The 17,469-nt window shown below is 54.3% G+C and overlaps 1 protein-coding gene and 1 long non-coding RNA gene across 12 annotated transcripts in view; one reads left to right on the top strand and one right to left on the bottom strand.

Moving 5' to 3' along the window:
• The window catches only part of MBNL1 (muscleblind like splicing regulator 1), a 76,945-nt gene that overhangs the window by 19,332 nt on the left and 40,144 nt on the right, over positions 1-17,469 (top strand). For 4 of the 11 annotated variants that reach the window (XM_080349462.1, XM_080349468.1, XM_080349469.1 and 1 more), the window contains exons 1-2: positions 3,711-3,849; positions 3,930-4,869. The exons of 3 other annotated variants lie outside the window; for them this stretch is intronic. In XM_080349462.1, the coding sequence (XP_080205588.1) occupies positions 4,696-4,869 (174 nt within the window). In that variant the 5' untranslated portion in view covers positions 3,711-3,849; positions 3,930-4,695. Of the gene's footprint in view, positions 1-3,589; positions 4,870-17,469 lie in introns of those variants that run through there. 4 more of the 11 variants (XM_080349467.1, XM_080349466.1, XM_080349465.1 and 1 more) reach the window with 2 other exon arrangements.
• LOC308043416 lies at positions 14,531-16,532 on the bottom strand. The gene is made up of 3 exons (XR_013922504.1): positions 16,372-16,532; positions 15,305-15,726; positions 14,531-15,152 (listed from the first exon to the last, which is right to left on the bottom strand). It is a non-coding gene; the product is annotated as an uncharacterized lncRNA (long non-coding RNA).

Raw genomic sequence — 17,469 nt, forward strand, 5'->3', positions numbered from 1 at the left:
TTTTTACCCGTCCTCGCACGTCTCTGGTTCGAGGAGCCGCGTGTGAGCGGGGGGCGGCCGGGGCAGGGACGGGCGCGCTCCGGCCACAGCCCGCGGGCTCCTCCGGAACCTGCAGCCTTCCCGCTCGGCTGAGAAGCCGCTTCTTCATCGCTTTCATTGACCCAGCTCAGCAGACAACTGAGTCATCTTACCCTCTTAAGGAACGACTTCTCAGTGTTCTTTCTCTCTTTTGTCTTTTCTGATAATGATTTTTTAATTTGTTTTCAATATTTTAGCTTCATTTCCCTCCTATTCCCACTAATCAGTGAAGTCAAGGTTATGAATTTGTGAAACCTATGTTGCAACATTCCCAAAACAAGCAGCAAATACTTGCAAATTTCAAAAGGTTAACTTCAAAAACCAGCTGTGGATTAAGAACAGCCCTTAGTACTGAGCGGCCTACTGGGGAGAGCCTGGAAACTGTCAGCCCCCAATACATTGTACTTGAACTGAAAAGGAAAAGAGAATCACCTCCATCCTTTCTGTCCTCTCCCTGTGGTTCCTCTGTCTGCATTTGTTGCAGTCTTTCCTGCCTTATCAGACATCACTGCATCTGCTGGGGCTTTTTGCAGCCAGGGGGACCCGTCAGTGTTTGAGGCTTACTGGGGACTCCTTAGTGCCTTAGGGAGTCACAAGAGAGTTTCAAAGTGAGAGGAGAATAGTTTATGCAGCTAAAATATAATTCTGTGCCAACATCTTCCTTTATTTAATGGAGATATTGAAGATAGACCTCTGCTCTGAAGTCAGGCTTTATTTTTGCTAGAAGGCTATTTTTAAAGCTGACATTTCTGGCTCTATTTTCAGGTAGATAACACGTTCTGACAAAACAATTTTTCTCTAAGTGGCTGTGCAAACAAAACGTACATCTCCACATCCAGCACGTCTTCACGTTCAGACATCATAGCTCCTCACTAGTGCTTTCCATAGCCAGCAGCCCTTGGAACGGCGGGTGAATCGCAGCCGGGTTAATGCGGCGGCCGCCACGGCACTGGCCTCAGCACGAGCGGGGTTTCACTGCAGGAAGGTGGCTGGTCCGACTCTAAATAGAAAACCTATTACAACACTGGGAATAAAACGTAGTTTTGTGAGTTCTACCAGCAAGGTGACTCCTTTCACTACATGTGAGCACAGAAGACAGCTGTCATCTCTTTTCAGCTTGCATGTTGCCTTCACGCTATCTTTCTTTCCTCGTTAGGGGTGACTACTCTTGTAATGAAAGTGAAATTAAATATCTTGTTTTGAAAATGTGGCCTTTAACTTGCTTTGGCTTCAGCACGTAAAATGTATCACTTGCTGCTCTAACTCTTCTTGGTGTTTGGAAAAATCAGTGTTTGGAATGGATTGTATACCCAGCTGATGAACAGGAGAAAATCCCTGTTCCACAGCTTCGTTGTGGAGAGCTCTCACTGCCTGCGTGGGCATCCCCCTGTCCGGGGGGCACACCGGGAGTGCACGTTCACAACAGAATAACACTTGGCAGGTGTTGTTTTGTGCAGGAGTGATGGCGGGCGGCAGCGGGACCGCGTTAGGTGTCTGGCGGACAGGGTGAGTCCTGGCACACCTTGGCTGGAGGCCGGGTGATGGCTTAGGCTGCCCCCGGCTCTCTGAGGTGAAGGGATGGCTCGTGGCAGGGGCAAGTGGCACCTTGGGCTCCTGTGTCCTGTTCTGCGCTCGCTGGGCGCTCACCCGCACGGCTGGTGGCGTGGCAGGGAGAGCCGGGCTGGCTTCTTCCCTTACAGAACAGGTTTTCCAGATGCAAGTATCCGCTGTGTGCCCAGGTGCTGACCAGGAGTGACCGCTGGCGCGGGACGACCCCGACTTCTGAGTGTGCGGTAGTTGAAGCCTGTGAACACCTGTGTTTTCTGAGAAGACACCTACCTAGGTGTGAACTTGTGCTTGCAAGTGATTATACCCAGTTGTTTATCTCCTGCCGGAAGAGAGTAGAAGCGTCCTGGCAAACCACCCCTGATACCTGTTATAATCTTATTAGCTGTATTAGGTGTACTTTACTTCTGTAGTTTGCTGTTCTGATCACTTAGTCCCTGGAAAAAGATGCCTCGTCTGTTGGTCTACACCCATGCTGACCAGCACCACTTTGCAAGACGTGTTTCTGCTGACAGCGGCAGTGATGCTGCTCTGGGGGGTGGTGGTGGGACATACGAAGATTATGGAGCAGTGTCTTTAGAAAGATGGGCTGGGAACAACCTTCTCCCTAAAGGCAGGTGGGCAGGACGGTGCCGGGGGTTGCGGTGCTGACAGTTCACACAGCTGGTGTTACCCCAGGCTCCGGTGTTGTCCTGCAGCATGTGGCACAGCGGTGGGTGCCCTCTGCTCCAGGCCGCTCTTCCCACATCTCCAGCCTGGGACACGAATTACCGTGTATTACAGTTATATTTACACATGGCAAAGTCGGGCATATGGAACTTGTCTCCAAGAAGCGCTTGTTCACCTCGGCATCTGAGGGGCAAGGTTTACCCGCTCGGTTCTAGATGTTCAACGTCTGTGTGGGTTTTTTTAAGTGAATGGTGTTTATCACGGAGCTTGTGGCTCACCTGCGGTGTGTCACAGGGAGGGAACACACAGTTCTGGGGGATCGTGGTCGCCTGGCAGGGCTGTCACCCGTGTGCAGGGGTGTGATCTCCTGCGGTCCTGGGTGGGAGCAGGGCAGGTTCGCGGTGCCCGCGACGGCTGTGTGTGCGAGTGACCGGCTGTGTGTGCGAGTGACCGGCTGTGTGTGCGAGTGACCGGCTGTGTGTGTGCGAGTGACCGGCTATGTGTGTGTGAGTGACCGGCTGTGTGTGTGTGAGTGACCGGCTGTGTGTGTGTGAGTGACCGGCTGTGTGTGTGTGAGTGACCGGCTGTGTGTGCGAGTGACCGGCTGTGTGTGCGAGTGACCGGCTGTGTGTGCGAGTGACCGGCTGTGTGTGCGAGTGACCGGCTGTGTGTGTGCGAGTGACCGGCTGTGTGTGTGCGAGTGACCGGCTGTGTGTGTGTGTGCGCGAGTGACCGGCTGTGTGTGCGTGTGTGTGCGTGAGTGACCGGCTGTGTGTGCGTGTGTGTGCGTGAGTGACCGGCTGTGCACGGCCGCTGGCCGGTCCGGCGAGTAACCGCTGTTGTGGTCTGTCCGTGGGCAGGTCCCGGGGAGCGGGGCCGGTCCCGGCCGTGCCGCTGCCTGACCCGGCCGGGAACAGCCGCAGCGCTGGAACGGGCTCCCGGCGGGGCGGCGTTCCGCTTCCGTGCGGGGTGCCCGTACCGGGGACCCCCGCGTTCCGCTTCCGTGCGGGGTGCCCGTACCGGTGACCCCCGCGTTCCGCTTCCGTGCGGGGTGCCCGTACCGGGGACCCCCGCGTTCCGCTTCCGTAGGGGGAGCCCGTACCGGGGGACCCCCGCGTTCCGCTTACGTGGGGGAAGCCCGTACCGGGGACCCCCGCGTCCCGCTTCCGTGCGGGGAGCCCGTACCGGGGGGGTTGGCGGGGCGGGGCGGCGGCGGCGCGCAGGCGAGCGGGCGGGTCAGCGGACGGTACCATTCCCCGCGTGGGCGCTCGGCGCCGCCATGGCCCGTCCCCCCCGCCGCATGCCGGGCAGCGGCCGGGCCCACACGCCGGTCCTGCGGCGGCCGCGCCAGCCCCGCCGGGCGCTCGGGGCAGCGCAGCCAGCGGCTGACAGGCGCGACCTTTCATAAGACGGCCCCCGCCATTGGCTTGCTGCCCGGAGTATCGCTGCAAGGCTCCCTGCGATTGGCTCACTCCCGATCATGCTGGCTCGGCACGGGGCCGCGGCCCCTCTCCCCGCAGCCCGGCGGCGGCTGGCGTGAGTGCCCGGCGCGGCGGCGGCTCCGCGGGGCTCCCCGGGCCGCCCGCTCCATTGTAACGTGTCTCTTCTCTCTGCAGGTTGGTACTCAGAAGTGCCTTTCCTGACGTCTCTGCTGCTTGGGACCGCTTCTAGAGCAGCCGCTGCTTTTTGCCTTGCTTGCTGCCAGCTAGACTGCGACGACAGCGCATCTGCCGCCACCTCTAGCCAGACACCCCCGCTGCACCCACACCGGGAGAAGGGCGCTGCCGGCCTCGCGTAGCCTGCTTTACTGTACAAATAAAAGTGTGCTGAGAAGGTCAGATATCTGCTGCCCGAAAATCAAGGAGAGGAGGAAAAAACAAATCCAGTCTCGATTGTTGCTCTAAACTGCTGCATCTGTCTATGCCAAACTAATCGATACCGATTGCACCACAAAACCCCGTTGCAAATTCAGCTGCCTGGAGATTACCTTTCAAACAACTTTACAGAAAGCAGCTCGGAAAGCCCGTGTCAGAGGGTCTGCCACGTTTTCATGGTTGCGTTGTGGGCTCCGGCGGGCGCTCAGGATGGGTTGCTGAGCCCACAAGGCTAGTCCGGGCCGCACCGTTAACGTTCACCTTACTGGTAACCCTGGCCGTGCTCTAAGTACGAGACCTCTGTCGATTAACAGTGTCACACTCTGAACTCAGGCTGGCACATCTCTTCCTTGAGGTTGCAGCCACTCAGTTTTACACGTACTTTTAAAATAGGGAGCGGGGGAAAAGAAGTATTCTGGAGGTGGCACTTCCATCATTTCCAGTTTATCAGTTCAGCTACTTATTTGTCCGTTTTATTGGAAATTTTAACTACCTGTAAAATCTAAAGATGGCTGTTAGTGTCACGCCGATTCGGGACACAAAATGGCTAACGCTGGAAGTGTGTAGGGAATTCCAAAGGGGGACTTGCTCACGACCAGACACGGAATGTAAATTTGCACACCCATCGAAAAGCTGCCAAGTTGAGAATGGACGCGTAATCGCCTGCTTTGATTCATTGAAAGTGAGTAAATGTTATATTATTTTCAAGGATATACAGTTAATGAAAGACGCAGCTGTAGCCAGAGAAACCCTGGGATCCGAAAGGGAGCGAGTGCTGGCTGCCTGCGGTGGGATGTTTTGCTGCTTGTATTTTATTGATGCTTGTTGATTTGTGTTGCTGTTTTCCTCAGGGGAAGGGGAAGGACAGGGGAAATGAAGGGAAAATAAGCTTGGCAGGGCTCAGATCCTCCGGTATGGCTACAGTGACTCGTTCTTTGCCTCTAAATTATTCTCTGCCTGTAGCTGGCATAAAGGGCACTTCTCGCAGAAACAGCAAAGTCACTGTAAGGATTCTTTGTTTTTAATAGCACCGACCACGTAAGCAATATGATGATTAGTTTCCATCTCATAACGAGCAGCGGGCTGTTGGTGTCTCTGGACAGCTGATGGTGAATCCTAGAAGAGTGTTTTCCTCCCTGGGTTATTTGGGTGTCTGTGAGCACCCTGCTTGGGTTTCTGTGTTGGGACTGCGGGGGTGATCCTGTCGCTTTGACAAATGGGCAGCGCGAGCAGGGGCCCGGTGCTCTGGCCATGAGGCAGGGTGCTCGCACATGGCCTCACTGGGGCTTTTAGGAGCTATATCCAAGTAAGGCACTGTAAGCGTGTAGCTGCTCTCTTACTGTAGCAGTACTTGCAGTAATAGGTGTTAAACATGTGGATCTCAGCACCTTCCCTTCACTTTTTATGAATTAAATAGTCTTAACATTTAAAATACTCATCCCACAAATAGTACAGCATTAATTCAGTAGCGTTAAAAAGAAATCAAAAGCTGGGAAATGGAAATCTGTCAGGTTTTCTACAGTGTAATTCTCTCTCCTTGGGCCCGAGTCCTGGGCAGCGAGCGGAGCGCGGGGTTGGCTGGTGGCACGGCCGAGCCGCGGGAGGGACTGGAGCTGCCGCAGGTCGCCGTGCAGCCGCGCGGGACGTGGGCTGCGGCTGTTTCACATAAATCCTGAGCTCAAAATGTGTCTTCTCTTAGATCAGGGTAGAGGCTGAACCTTCAGGCCTGAAGTACCCAACCCCATCACCCCCAGCCATGCTTCAGCTTATGGATATTGAAATATTTTTGTCATTGTGTTTATTTTGAACTTACAGTAATTATAATGCATGGACGGGGAGTTCATCGTAGAATGTGGAAATAAAATGTTTGTATGCATTAAAAAAGCATTGGAGTTGGGAGCAGCGCCAGAGCCACCAACACCAATGGGGAGTCCCAGACCCGAGTGGCCACTGTGGCCACTGCCCTGGGCAGCGGCCAGCCCGCCTGGCGCTTCCCTGGCACGGTGTGATGCCGTGTGGCACGGCGCGTTGTGGCACGGCACAGGCCAGCCACCGCTGCGAGGACGCTGCACCACGGATGTCCCCATGGCCATCCCGCCAGCGCGTTGTTGTCACGCCTGATGGAAACACAGGCCTGGCCTTGGAGACCGAAACCTGCCTCTATGTGAGAGCGAAGAGGTACTGCCTGGTAAACCAGCACCCACGGGATCCCCGGTTGACCCGCACTGACGTGGTGCTCAGGCACACTGCGGTGCAGCGGTTGTACCCGCTGGCCTTGCGCTTCTGAGCGAGGATCAACCAAAAGGTGGGAACAAGAGGCCAGAGGGAACTGGGTGTGAATCTCCTGCGCTGCAGGAGGCACCACCTGAGTTTGCTGGGGATCAGCATCCTCTGTTGTCCGTGGTCACTGGAAGGGCTGTAGAACGGGCACTGGGGCAGCAGCGAGGGCTGTGTCTGCTGCGGGACACGCCGGGCACTGGCCAGGTGTGCCTGGCATGCGGCTGGCTCTGCCGTTTGCTTTTTTTGATGAAGGAGATAATTACCACCTTTGTAAAGAGCTGCAAGGTCCTTGGCCAATAACCGTAGGTAACAATACAGCATTCTGACATTGCTCCAGATGCTCCGTGCAGAGTCTGCTGGTGCCCGTGTGGAGCCAGCGCTGGAGCCCAGTGCTGCGCTGGGCAGGGATCTGGCGGCTCGGGTGCTCAGGTGAGGTGCTGGGGTGTCCCAGGGGCTGAGATGCTCAGGTGAGGTGCTCAGGTGAGGTGCTGGGGAGTCGCGGGGGCTCAGGTCCCTCCTCCGTGCTGGGGGCCCCCGGGACCCAGGGGATCCCCGTCCCATGGGCCGGGAGCAGAGCAGGGACAGCTGCTCGCTCCTGGGCACTTCTTCATTTTTTCCTAGTTAAATGGCTTCTATAATGCGTGAAAATACCATTGATAAACAGAAGATGGAACGTGCCCCTTCCCCGAATTCCCTGGCCACGCCACCCAGCAGAAGTGCAGTTGCTCAGTTTTGGGTTTATTTCAGCTGTTTGTAAATTTGGGGTGTACTAAGCTAAACAAGCACTAGTTACTTTGTTACTTTTTCTGCAATATAATAAACTTCAGATGTTATGCAAAAGCGATTTAGGGATGTTACACCATTTTTGCCTTGACCCTGTAAGGTCAGTTAATAGTCTACTAAAGGAAAAAATAGATTTTTGATCAGGACATTAACGTATTATGTTTAATATTGCCATAACTCAGTGTGGATGCGGTGTCCTTGCTCTTTAGTAAAAGAGCAGTACACCTAAAAATTGACCTTTTTATTAAAATACTTGATTTCTTATAAACATGTGTAAAATCAGTACTGCCTAACCAGCTGCCCAGACGGGTGTTTAGGCACTAAATTCTTCTTTATGGACTGTGAATGCATCTCTGCTCGTGCTCCCATGAATGAGTGTGAGCGTGTTGGAAAACACGCGGGGTACGGGGGACCAAGGTGAGGGGACACAGTTCTGTCACCCCCAGCACCCGGCTGGTCCCCAGCGCCATCGCAGGGCAGTGCGTCGATCCAGGTAAATGCGTGTGCCCTAATCTGCCCCTTAGATATCAGGAGGATAACTTTAAAACAAGAACAATTATGTAGTGTATTCAAATTGTGTGCTTGAGTGGCTGAATCAGCTCCAGCGCTGGCTCTGTGTTAAAGTGCCGTAGGATTTGTTTTTCCTAAATTTGGGTGCCTAAAAGCCTGTTAAACTGTCTACAGCAAAAATAAGCTCTTGAGTTCCTAAATCAGGAAACCAGTTTGCAACAGAAATTGGATTTTTAGCATAATTTTGAAACATTCTTCCTCTTTTTTTTTCTTGGAAAACTATGCCTGAGTAGGATCAGTTTTGAAGGCAGGTTAACTTGTTCAGGTGTTCCCATGGGGAGCAGGATCAGTTTTGAAGGCAGGTTAACTTGTTCAGGTGTTCCCATGGGGAGCAGGATCAGTTTTGAAGGCAGGTTAACTTGTTCAGGTGTTCCCATGGGGAGCAGGATCAGTTTTGAAGGCAGGTTAACTTGTTCAGGTGTTCCCATGGGGAGCAGGATCAGTTTTGAAGGCAGGTTAACTTGTTCAGGTGTTCCCATGGGGAGCAGGATCAGTTTTGAAGGCAGGTTAACTTGTTCAGGTGTTCCCATGGGGAGCAGGATCAGTTTTGAAGGCAGGTTAACTTGTTCAGGTGTTCCCATGGGGAGCAGGATCAGTTCTGAAGGCAGGTTAACTTGTTCAGGTGTTCCCATGGGGAGCAGGATCAGTTTTGAAGGCAGGTTAACTTGTTCAGGTGTTCCCATGGGGAGCAGGATCAGTTTTGAAGGCAGGTTAACTTGTTCAGGTGTTCCCATGGGGAGCAGGATCAGTTTTGAAGGCAGGTTAACTTGTTCAGGTGTTCCCATGGGGAGCAGGATCAGTTCTGAAGGCAGGTTAACTTCAGGTGTTCCCATGGGTGAGTCACGGGCCGTTCCATGAAGCAGATAGGCTGTTTCAGCAGTGGGGAGCCGGTGTGCGGCTGGGGCTGGGGAGGCTCTGGTGCCCTGTGTCTGGTATCCACCAGTACACGGGGGTCAGTGTTTGATTCGCCGTTGTACAAGTACTTACTTTTTGAAAATGAAACTCTCGCACTCTGTAATAGCAACGTGTCGCTTTTTAGTGAGGGGTCTTAAAATAGATAAATGCATTATTACTATTATTACTTCTAATGATCTTGGTGAGCCCCTTCAGAAGTGGAACAGTTAAGTGTTCAAATCTCTGCCCTTTGTTGCTGCTTCAAAACAATTTGGTTTTGACTTGTCATTCCCCATTGTGTTACACTTACCTAAGGATGCTTGATAAGGACCTTCTTTATTTTAATACCAAGAAAAGAAAACCATGCTAAGTGTGTTTCACTAATAGCACGAGAATGGCAGATCATTTGCTTAGATTAAGGCAGAAGAAAACAATGCGGAAGCAGGTTCTGGTTCTGGGGCATTGAGCGTGCCGGGGACGCGAGGCAGTAACGGCATCGCGGTGCAGAGCTGAGGTCGCGCTGGGGGGCACACGGACACCCCTCTGACTCCACGGAGCACTAACCCATGGAAAAGAGGAAAACACACACCGTGCTCCCATTCCTAAGATCTGATGTGCCCTTTTCCTGCCAGCGGGCTGAGCTCCCAAGGGGACGCACGGGAGAGTGGCAGGTACGTTGTGAGAGTGGTGCTGTTGTTGGGCTGAGCAGCAAATAGTCCATTAAAAAACCCCAATCAATCCAAACCATGTGTGTTCCTCTGTGGGAACATAAATGGCATTTTTAAATCTTATCGCATATTCAGACAAAAGTGTTGTGGCTCTCTACAGTGCTCAGAGTTCATGTTACAGTTTCAGCTCTACAGCTGCAGGAAGAAATTGAAAACAAATTAAAACATTGCATTGCAGCGTTTGCACTCTCGTTCTTTCAGAGGCTGCGCATAATAGAAACCAACACGGGTCAGGAGCTCTGCTGCGTGCAGCCAAAATCAGTGGAGTTCTGAACTAAGCTGGGGGGAAAATCTAAAGAGGCATAAAATATGAGAACCTCACATCAAGAGCCCTCAGTGATTTGTCCCGACTCCTCGGAGCAGCGCGTGCGGCTCCGTGCCCCGCTGAGCCCAGGGCTCCCTTGCTCTGTTTTTCTCAGCACAGGTGCCTTGTTGCCAAGGCTCACTCTAGAATTTTTTGGAGGCAAGGAGTTGTGTTCAGGACGGAATGGGCGCGTCTGGTTCGTGCCGTACAGCTGCACGGGTGTTTCTCGGCGGGGTCGGGGTGTCCGCGGGAGCAGCAGCTCCACACTCGGGGCCGGGGCAGCGGTGCCTGTGCTGCAGCACAGCCCGCGGGTCCGGGCGGCTTTGGCGAGGGCAGGTACGCGTGCCGCTGTGCATCCCTGTCTCTGCTCCTCGTGAAGGGAGCCGAGGGGGACGCGCAGCCCGGCGCGGCTGGGGCGCCTTTGCCGCTGTCCCTCCCCGGGACCTGCAGCCAGAGGACACGCGGTGTCAGGGACACTTGTTGCTTGATTTTTGTCCACCAATTGCCTGGCCCTGTGTTTCCTCCCGCTGGCCTTGTGTTACGATGCCTGGGGGAAATAAGAGGGTGATCTTTCTAGTCTTTAAAGGATGTGAAGCCAACTCAGCAAGCCTCTGTCTCGCTGTGCTAATTGGAGTGCTTGCTGGCAGCCTTAATTGCGAGGGACTGGGCTTGCACTGGTGAGGCTGCGGGCGAGCAGCGCGGTGGCAGCTGGTCCCTGCTCGCCCCGCGCCGTGCCTGGGATCCAGGCTTTTCATTCCTCCATCCAGGGCTTCACAGCACCGCTCAAAGTCATTCCCGTACAGAACACCAAAAGAGATGCTTTTGTTCTGATCCAGAGTCCTGTCTTTCTCCTTCATCTGTGGGGTGCCGCTGGAAGGATTACTGCTATTGAGACAGGATTTAAGTAAGCACCGAATTGTCAGGTACTGAAACACGGGATTATGCAAATAAGAAAACCTTTTTTGGGTTCATCTTTGAATTTCTTTCAGTACTTATGGCTTATCCCCTTCATTATGGAACATCTAATTATTTAACTCATATGGAATACCCGCTGAGGTGGTTGGAAGCAACCGCAGCGTTCGGATCAAATAGAGGAACACGTTGACAGCTGTTACAGAGAGCAGAGCTGCGTTCGTGGCGCTGCCCGAGAGGTGCAGTCCATGCTTTGGAGCGGGAGAGGCATCCCTGGGTGTGCAGAGATACTGGTGTGACAGGCGGGATCCGTTTCCTCACGTTGCATTTCTTTATATCCCAGCCACTGCATAAACTTCACAGTTGATAAAAGTGCCGAACTCAGCGGCATTTTGTACCCTGGTACGCTTCTCCATCCTGATGGGATTCAGTCGAAAATCCTGTGTGACTTTGGTGCTGCTCTTTCATACTGGGCCAGGGAGGCTGCGTGGTTTTTTGGGAGAGAGCTCTTCCCAGCCTTGCCTGGTCCATGGGGAGGTTTCCCCTGCACCCAGCCTGGCAGGTTCCAGCTGTGGGGAGTAGCTAGCACATTTTTGCTTTGTTAATATGGGAAAAAAGAGTTTGCACATTTAACCGAAGTCTTTTGAAAAAAAGCAGACAGAATGAAATGTTTTCTGGGACCTTGGGTCTCACTATAAATTGGCATCAGTGAAGCGGATAGTTGGACAGAACCCCAGTGTATGTGTGCTCACGTGCTTGGGGCAGCAGGCAGCGCTGGGGCAGCAGGCAGCGCTGGGGCAGCAGGCAGCATGCAGTGCTGGGGCAGAGGGCAGCGCTGGGGCAGAGGGCAGCAGGCAGCGCTGGGGCAGCAGGCAGCGCTGGGGCAGCAGGCAGCATGCAGTGCTGGGGCAGAGGGCAGCGCTGGGGCAGAGGGCAGCAGGCAGCGCTGGGGCAGCAGGCAGCGCTGGGGCAGCAGGCAGCATACAGTGCTGGGGCAGAGGGCAGCAGGCAGCGCTGGGGCAGCAGGCAGCGCTGGGGCAGAGGGCAGCATGCAGCGCAGCCGGAGCCCGGAGTCAGCTTCCCATGGACATGGTGTCTGGAATTCAGCTTTTTGCTCATCGGGCACGTTCAAAAGGTCACTGGCGTTAGCATATCTTGCTTGTCCAGTGCCCTGGTGGAACCTGCAATGAGATGCGTTGAGGGATGGCTCGGGTTTGTGCGACGATCGCAGCTGAACAGAAGTGCAGGAAGGTTCGGGAAAGCCTGGGCTGGGTAAACTGAGTGATTAAAGATTTCACACCCAAACTAATGCTCCATGGAGGAAACAGAGCAGTCAGGTTTTTGTATTTATTATGTTGTTCACTGAACACTGAGGCTGCACCTGGTGTTTTATGGAGCTGAGTAAGGTGCTCCCCTTGCACAGGACGTGCAGGTGATGGATGGGATGTGAGATTCTGAAGGAGAAAGGACCAGTTTTGGAAGTGCAAGCAGGTGGCAGGGGGAGAAGGAGGAAGGCACGGGATGTGGAGAGCCCAGCTCTTCAGGCGATGCGTGAGCTGGGTGCAGCGTCCGGGGGGCTCCTCAGTGCCTTGACAAAATGCGTTTATTCTCCGCTTCTGCCACCTCTTCGAAAGGCAGTTTTTGTACCCAATTCCAAGTGTGATGTCTGGAGTGATTTTAAACATATCTGAAGAGAAAACTAATGCATGTTGGTGGATTTTTTTTAACATGGAAGAAAGAGCACCTAATTTTGCCTTCTTAGAAACATTTGGGTTAATCAAGTAAGGCACTGAAAATAGGAAGGGAAGCAGAGGCCAGCTCCTAATGCTCAGACCATGGGCTGAAGAGATTGGTCATGTCTGTAACAATGTATGTTTTCACATGGTGTTTGTCACAGCTTTATTGTTTCGATGTATCTGGTGATTTTAGATGTGTAAGTACCCAGGTGGTTACACACTAAAAAAGTGGCTGCAGTGGAAGTTTGAAGTTACTTGTTACAAAGCTTTCAACTAAGTGTTTTACTCTGTGCTATCCATATATGTATGTATACACACTGTATACTATTTGTGTATACACATATGCTCACGCATTGCTTTCTTCTGGCTTTATAGCTATCTATATCTATCTATCCATCTCATGTATAGGTTTTTAAGGCAGGCTGGTTTTAAATGTCCTTTTGCACTTGCTTTCTCTTTGGTGTTGGGTGACTAGTGCGCAGGAACCTGAAGCAGAGGGGTGAGGTGGGGAGGGCTGCCCGTGGCCTCCAAAACACGGCCTGGGGGGACATGTCACCTCTCCATGGGGGGACAAACAAAGCTCCTTTGGGGAACATGTTGCTGCTCCGCGTGGCCTTGGGCAGGCGGGGACAGGCTGCTGCTCTCCTGGGGACGCCCATGGGGACTCCCCTGCGGCTGGACGTCAGCACTTTGGGACGGCGGAGAGTTGTTATCAGCGTGATGCACCCTGCGACCCTGCCTGTCGCGGGGAGATAAAGTGGCCGTGGATCCCTGGGCGGCATCCTTGGACACCAGCAGTTTCGTCCCATTTCTCTGGAGTCCTTGGCCTTGCTCTGGATTATTCCAGCAATGGCAGCGACTGGTGCCAGGTGGCTCCTCCATGTTCCTTTCACACTGTTGTATTTTGTGCATCGACTTTGTTTTTGTATGTAAAAAGGAGCCTTGAGCAGCTGGAAAGGCCTTAAGGAACTGCTTTATGCTTAAACAAATTGAAAATAGCAGTTGCTAAAAATACACCCATATTTAATTTTTAAAATTTGGAAAGCACTGCTGGGTTTTGTTGCTGCCTGGAGTGCAGCAAAAGGTCGCTTGGCCAGCACCTTCCAGAGCTGCGTTATCCTTTCCTCTCCGTTCTGTTTAGATGACCAGTAGTTACTGACTGCTTGAGCTCTGTTTTCATCACCCGACAAATTACTCAGCTCTGCCCCTTAACTGTGTTTAAGCAGCGTGTCAGAGCTGCTCCGTGCTCCCTGCTCCGCTGGTTGCCGCAGAGCCCGAGGAGGATGGAGCGACCACGGGCAGTGGTGCCGGCTCTGCCTCCTGCCTCCTTCCTCCTCATCTGGGCTTCTGTCCCCCCTCTCCTTCTCCCTCTTCCTCCCCAGCCTCCTCCTGTGTTTTGTTTTATTGCAGGGAGGTTTTGTCGGGCCCTCCCCGTTGCGTGGGGGTTTTGTCCGTCCGTCCGGCGCTGGGGACGCGGGGACAGACGCAGCCGGCGCTGGGAGCCGAGCTGCTGCTCCGGCCGCGCAGCCTGCGGGTGTGACACGCCATTCCAATTGTCAGTGCCGTGGTAAAATAAACAATTAAAGGGAATCCTGACCACAACGCAGTGTTTTGGCACATTCTGTGATTATTTAGCTTTACAAAAACAAACCTTGTGTTTCCCACTCATTCATGTCCATTGACCTTCTCTGTTCAACAACTGGAGTGAAATAGCCAGGGCAGAGCAACCTTCACCTCCTCGTTCCTTCAGAGCCCAGATGCTCTGTGAGACCTTACAGATGCTGAAAAACAGTTTCTGCTGTTCGTTTGTGCTTTCTGCTCCTCTAATGTCCTTGTCACGTATTTCATAAGCTTTTCTGAGCTATCATTGCCTTTTTTTTTCCCCAGTACATGACCTGAACAGAGTTCAGCTTTCCAGGGCTTTGATACTGAGTGTTCATCCTGCAGCCACATTTCTGAGCACGTGCACACATCTGTGAATGGAATAAAACCGATGTATGTATTCGCTCTAACAAAGAGTTACAGTTTGTAAAGTAAAGCCTATACAGGGCTTTTAAGGGAGAGAAGGCAGAGAGCTCCGGTGAGCAAGTGATGTTTTCTTGTAGCCCTAATTATATTTGCACTGCGCTGGTCCGAACAAGGTAGATCCTATCTTTATTTGCACATGGTGACTTACAGTGGATCTTTTGTTCTGTTGTTTTATTGTCATTTTAGTTTACGGAGAAAGTGAGCAAGGTCAGCCCTCCGCTGTAAAAGCTAAAAGGGTTACAGAGTGTGATTACAGCAGCACTGTGTGTTAGATACGGCTTAATTAGCACATACATCCGTCATGCAGCTTTGTCTTTGTAAAATATTGATCTACAATATCAGTGTTATGAGGCCTTGAAAGCACTTAGTGCAGGAAGTCGTTCCCAAGCTCTATGAAAAAAAGCTCTGTGACCGATCCAGGGCCTGCTGGGTCCAGCGTAGCTGCTGGGTCCAGCTTAGCTGCTGGGTCCAGCGTAGCTGCTGGGTCCAGCTTTGCTGCTGGGTTGGCAGCGTCCTGCCATTCCCTCTGCTTCAGGGAGCACGGTACAGAGCTCTGAGCTAGAAATTCTTCATCGATGTGGCTTGAAACTTGCTATTTTTGTCAGTGTTTCGGTGTCCCAGTGCTGGCGATGGCTGGATGTGTCTCGGTGTGCCGGTGGAGCCGGACGCTGGCCTGTCTGTGGTGACGGGACACGGGGCTGAGCGCGTGCCCGGGGGTTGTTTCGTTAGGCTGTGGTGAAGACAAGCCACAGCTGGCCACCACAAATGAGAAGTGAAGCCAAGCTCACCCCGTGGCGTGTGCTGGCCCTCGGGAGCTGGGCAGAGGCAGCGGGGCTGGCACACGCAGCGCTCGGCCATCCCGCTGCATCCCTGCGTCCTCACCTGCACCTCGCAGGGCCTCGCGTTGGCCCTGGGAGCTGTTGTACCTCTTCAGGGCTGGGTCTGCTTGGGTTTTTTAAAACGTGGGTGCAATGTCCATGTTCCTTGGCCATTCACACGCTCCCTGCAGCCACCGATGGGCGCAGGAGATCCCTGTCTGTGCAGGGGCTGCTCCCGTCACACCGGACTCACCTCCTCGAGCTGTTCTGCTGCAGGTTGGAGTGACAGTGGTGATTGTTGAAAATGAAGTACAGCCTCCAGTTGTGACCGCTGTGCTCCAGGCCTCCCTCGCGTGCGCTGCTGGGCTGCGGGGCTGCGTGCGCGGGCCAGCGGAGGAGCAGCTGCCGTGTGGTGCGGTCAGGTCACAGTGTAACTTCACTCATTAGCACAAGTCACGAGCCGGGGTTGCGGGGGATGAGAGGAGCCTGTGCAGCAGGTTGTGCCGTGTGGGGAGGGTTTGCTGTGGCGGGCTGCCTGGCACCCTGCGTGACCCCCATGGGTCCCCGTGGACCTGCTGTCCAGCGGGCCCAGCCCCACGGCACAGCCCGGCCCCACCACACAGCCCGGCCCCACGGCACGGCCCCATGGCACGGCACGGCCCCATGACACGGCCCCATGACACAGCCCGGCCCCACCACACAGCCCGGCCCCACGGCATGGCCCCATGGCACAGCCCGGCCCCACCACACAGCCCGGCCCCACGGCATGGCCCCATGGCACAGCCCGGCCCCACCACACAGCCCAGCCCCACGGCATGGCCCCATGGCACAGCCCGGCCCCACCACACAGCCCGGCCCCACGGCATGGCCCCATGGCACAGCCCGGCCCCACCACACAGCCCGGCCCCACGGCATGGCCTCATGGCACAGCCCGGCCCCACAGCCCGGCCCCACGGCACAGCCCGGCCTTGCTCTCACACGCTTTGCTTTTTTTGTCCAGAAGTGACTAAGCTTCCTGTTATTCCACACTGTCAGTTTTTCCCCAATACTGGTGTCATGTTGAGCAATATTTGTTTGCCAGCAGCTTCCTCTGCCTCTGTCCCGCTCCGGCGCCGTTGTCCTCCCACGTACCTGTCACAGCCACGCTTCCTTATTAGCAGCCTGATGGATTTTTGTGTTCTCTCAGCTGGACTTGCATGCACCAAAACCAGTATTTAAAAAGAGAAGTCAACCCCAAAGAGCTTTATCAGGTTGCTGCAGGAGGGCGCTGTGAAGTGCGAGGCAGCGTCCGGGAGAGAGCAGCGCTCCGTCTGCGGAAGGGAGAGATGCGCTTTACTTGTCCCTTTAAGCGATGTGGGGGTGCGGGCAGGGTGTGCACCGCCGGTTCTCCTGCGCTGTGCCGAGCTGTGAGAGCCGCTCGTGTGTATGGGGAGCTGCTTGTGCCTCGGCAGAGGTGCCGGGAAGGAGGAGGACAGCACGGCTCACAGGGCGGGCGCTGAACGAAGGTGTGGGAAGGTGTTTCTCGTACCCCCAGGTGCAGGTGCCTCTCCCCGCCCTGCAGCCCAGTCCTCTGCGCTGGGGCGAGACAGACAGGGACATTCCCCATCCCGTGTCCCTTGTGAACCCTGCGCCCGGCCCCCGCCACCTGCTTTGCTGGGACCAGTGGCAGCAAACCAGCACGGCTACCCAGGGCTGCGCATGTAAAAATAACCCGGCAGGAGGAACAAACAAGTTATTTTAGTGCAGTAGGGGTGGCCATGCGTAAGTGACTCAGGGCCTCGCCTTGCTGTGCCACCCAGGGCTTACTCGGACAGCCCAAGCACTTAGAAACGACTCGAGGTGTTTCCCTTGGTTTTGGGAAGGGGCCGGGGGCCTGTGGGGCACGGGGTGTTGGTGCCCCGGGGGTGTTGGTGCCCCGGGGGCAGGTCTAGAGGAGCTGCCGCTGCTTCTGGGGGCATTTGTGCCCTGGGTACCATTAATTACACTGCCCGGGTACTGTTAATTACACTGGTGTTTCAGCAGACTACAAGGGACACAAAACACTCAGCCTGCCTGAAAATCAGCCAGTTTATAAAAAATCCGTAATTTATGCCTAAGTTCTCTAAATAGTAATATTGGAAGTGCTGCTGGTGCAGCTGAAGGGAAGGACGAGACGCTGTTTGCAAAGCGGGGGCCTGGCTGCGCCCCCTCCCCTGCCCCCCTGCATTGCAGGCAGTGCTCCTCACCAGG

This window comes from Nesoenas mayeri (assembly GCF_963082525.1).
Source record: "Nesoenas mayeri genome assembly, chromosome: 9".
NCBI classification, from domain to species: domain Eukaryota; kingdom Metazoa; phylum Chordata; class Aves; order Columbiformes; family Columbidae; genus Nesoenas; species Nesoenas mayeri.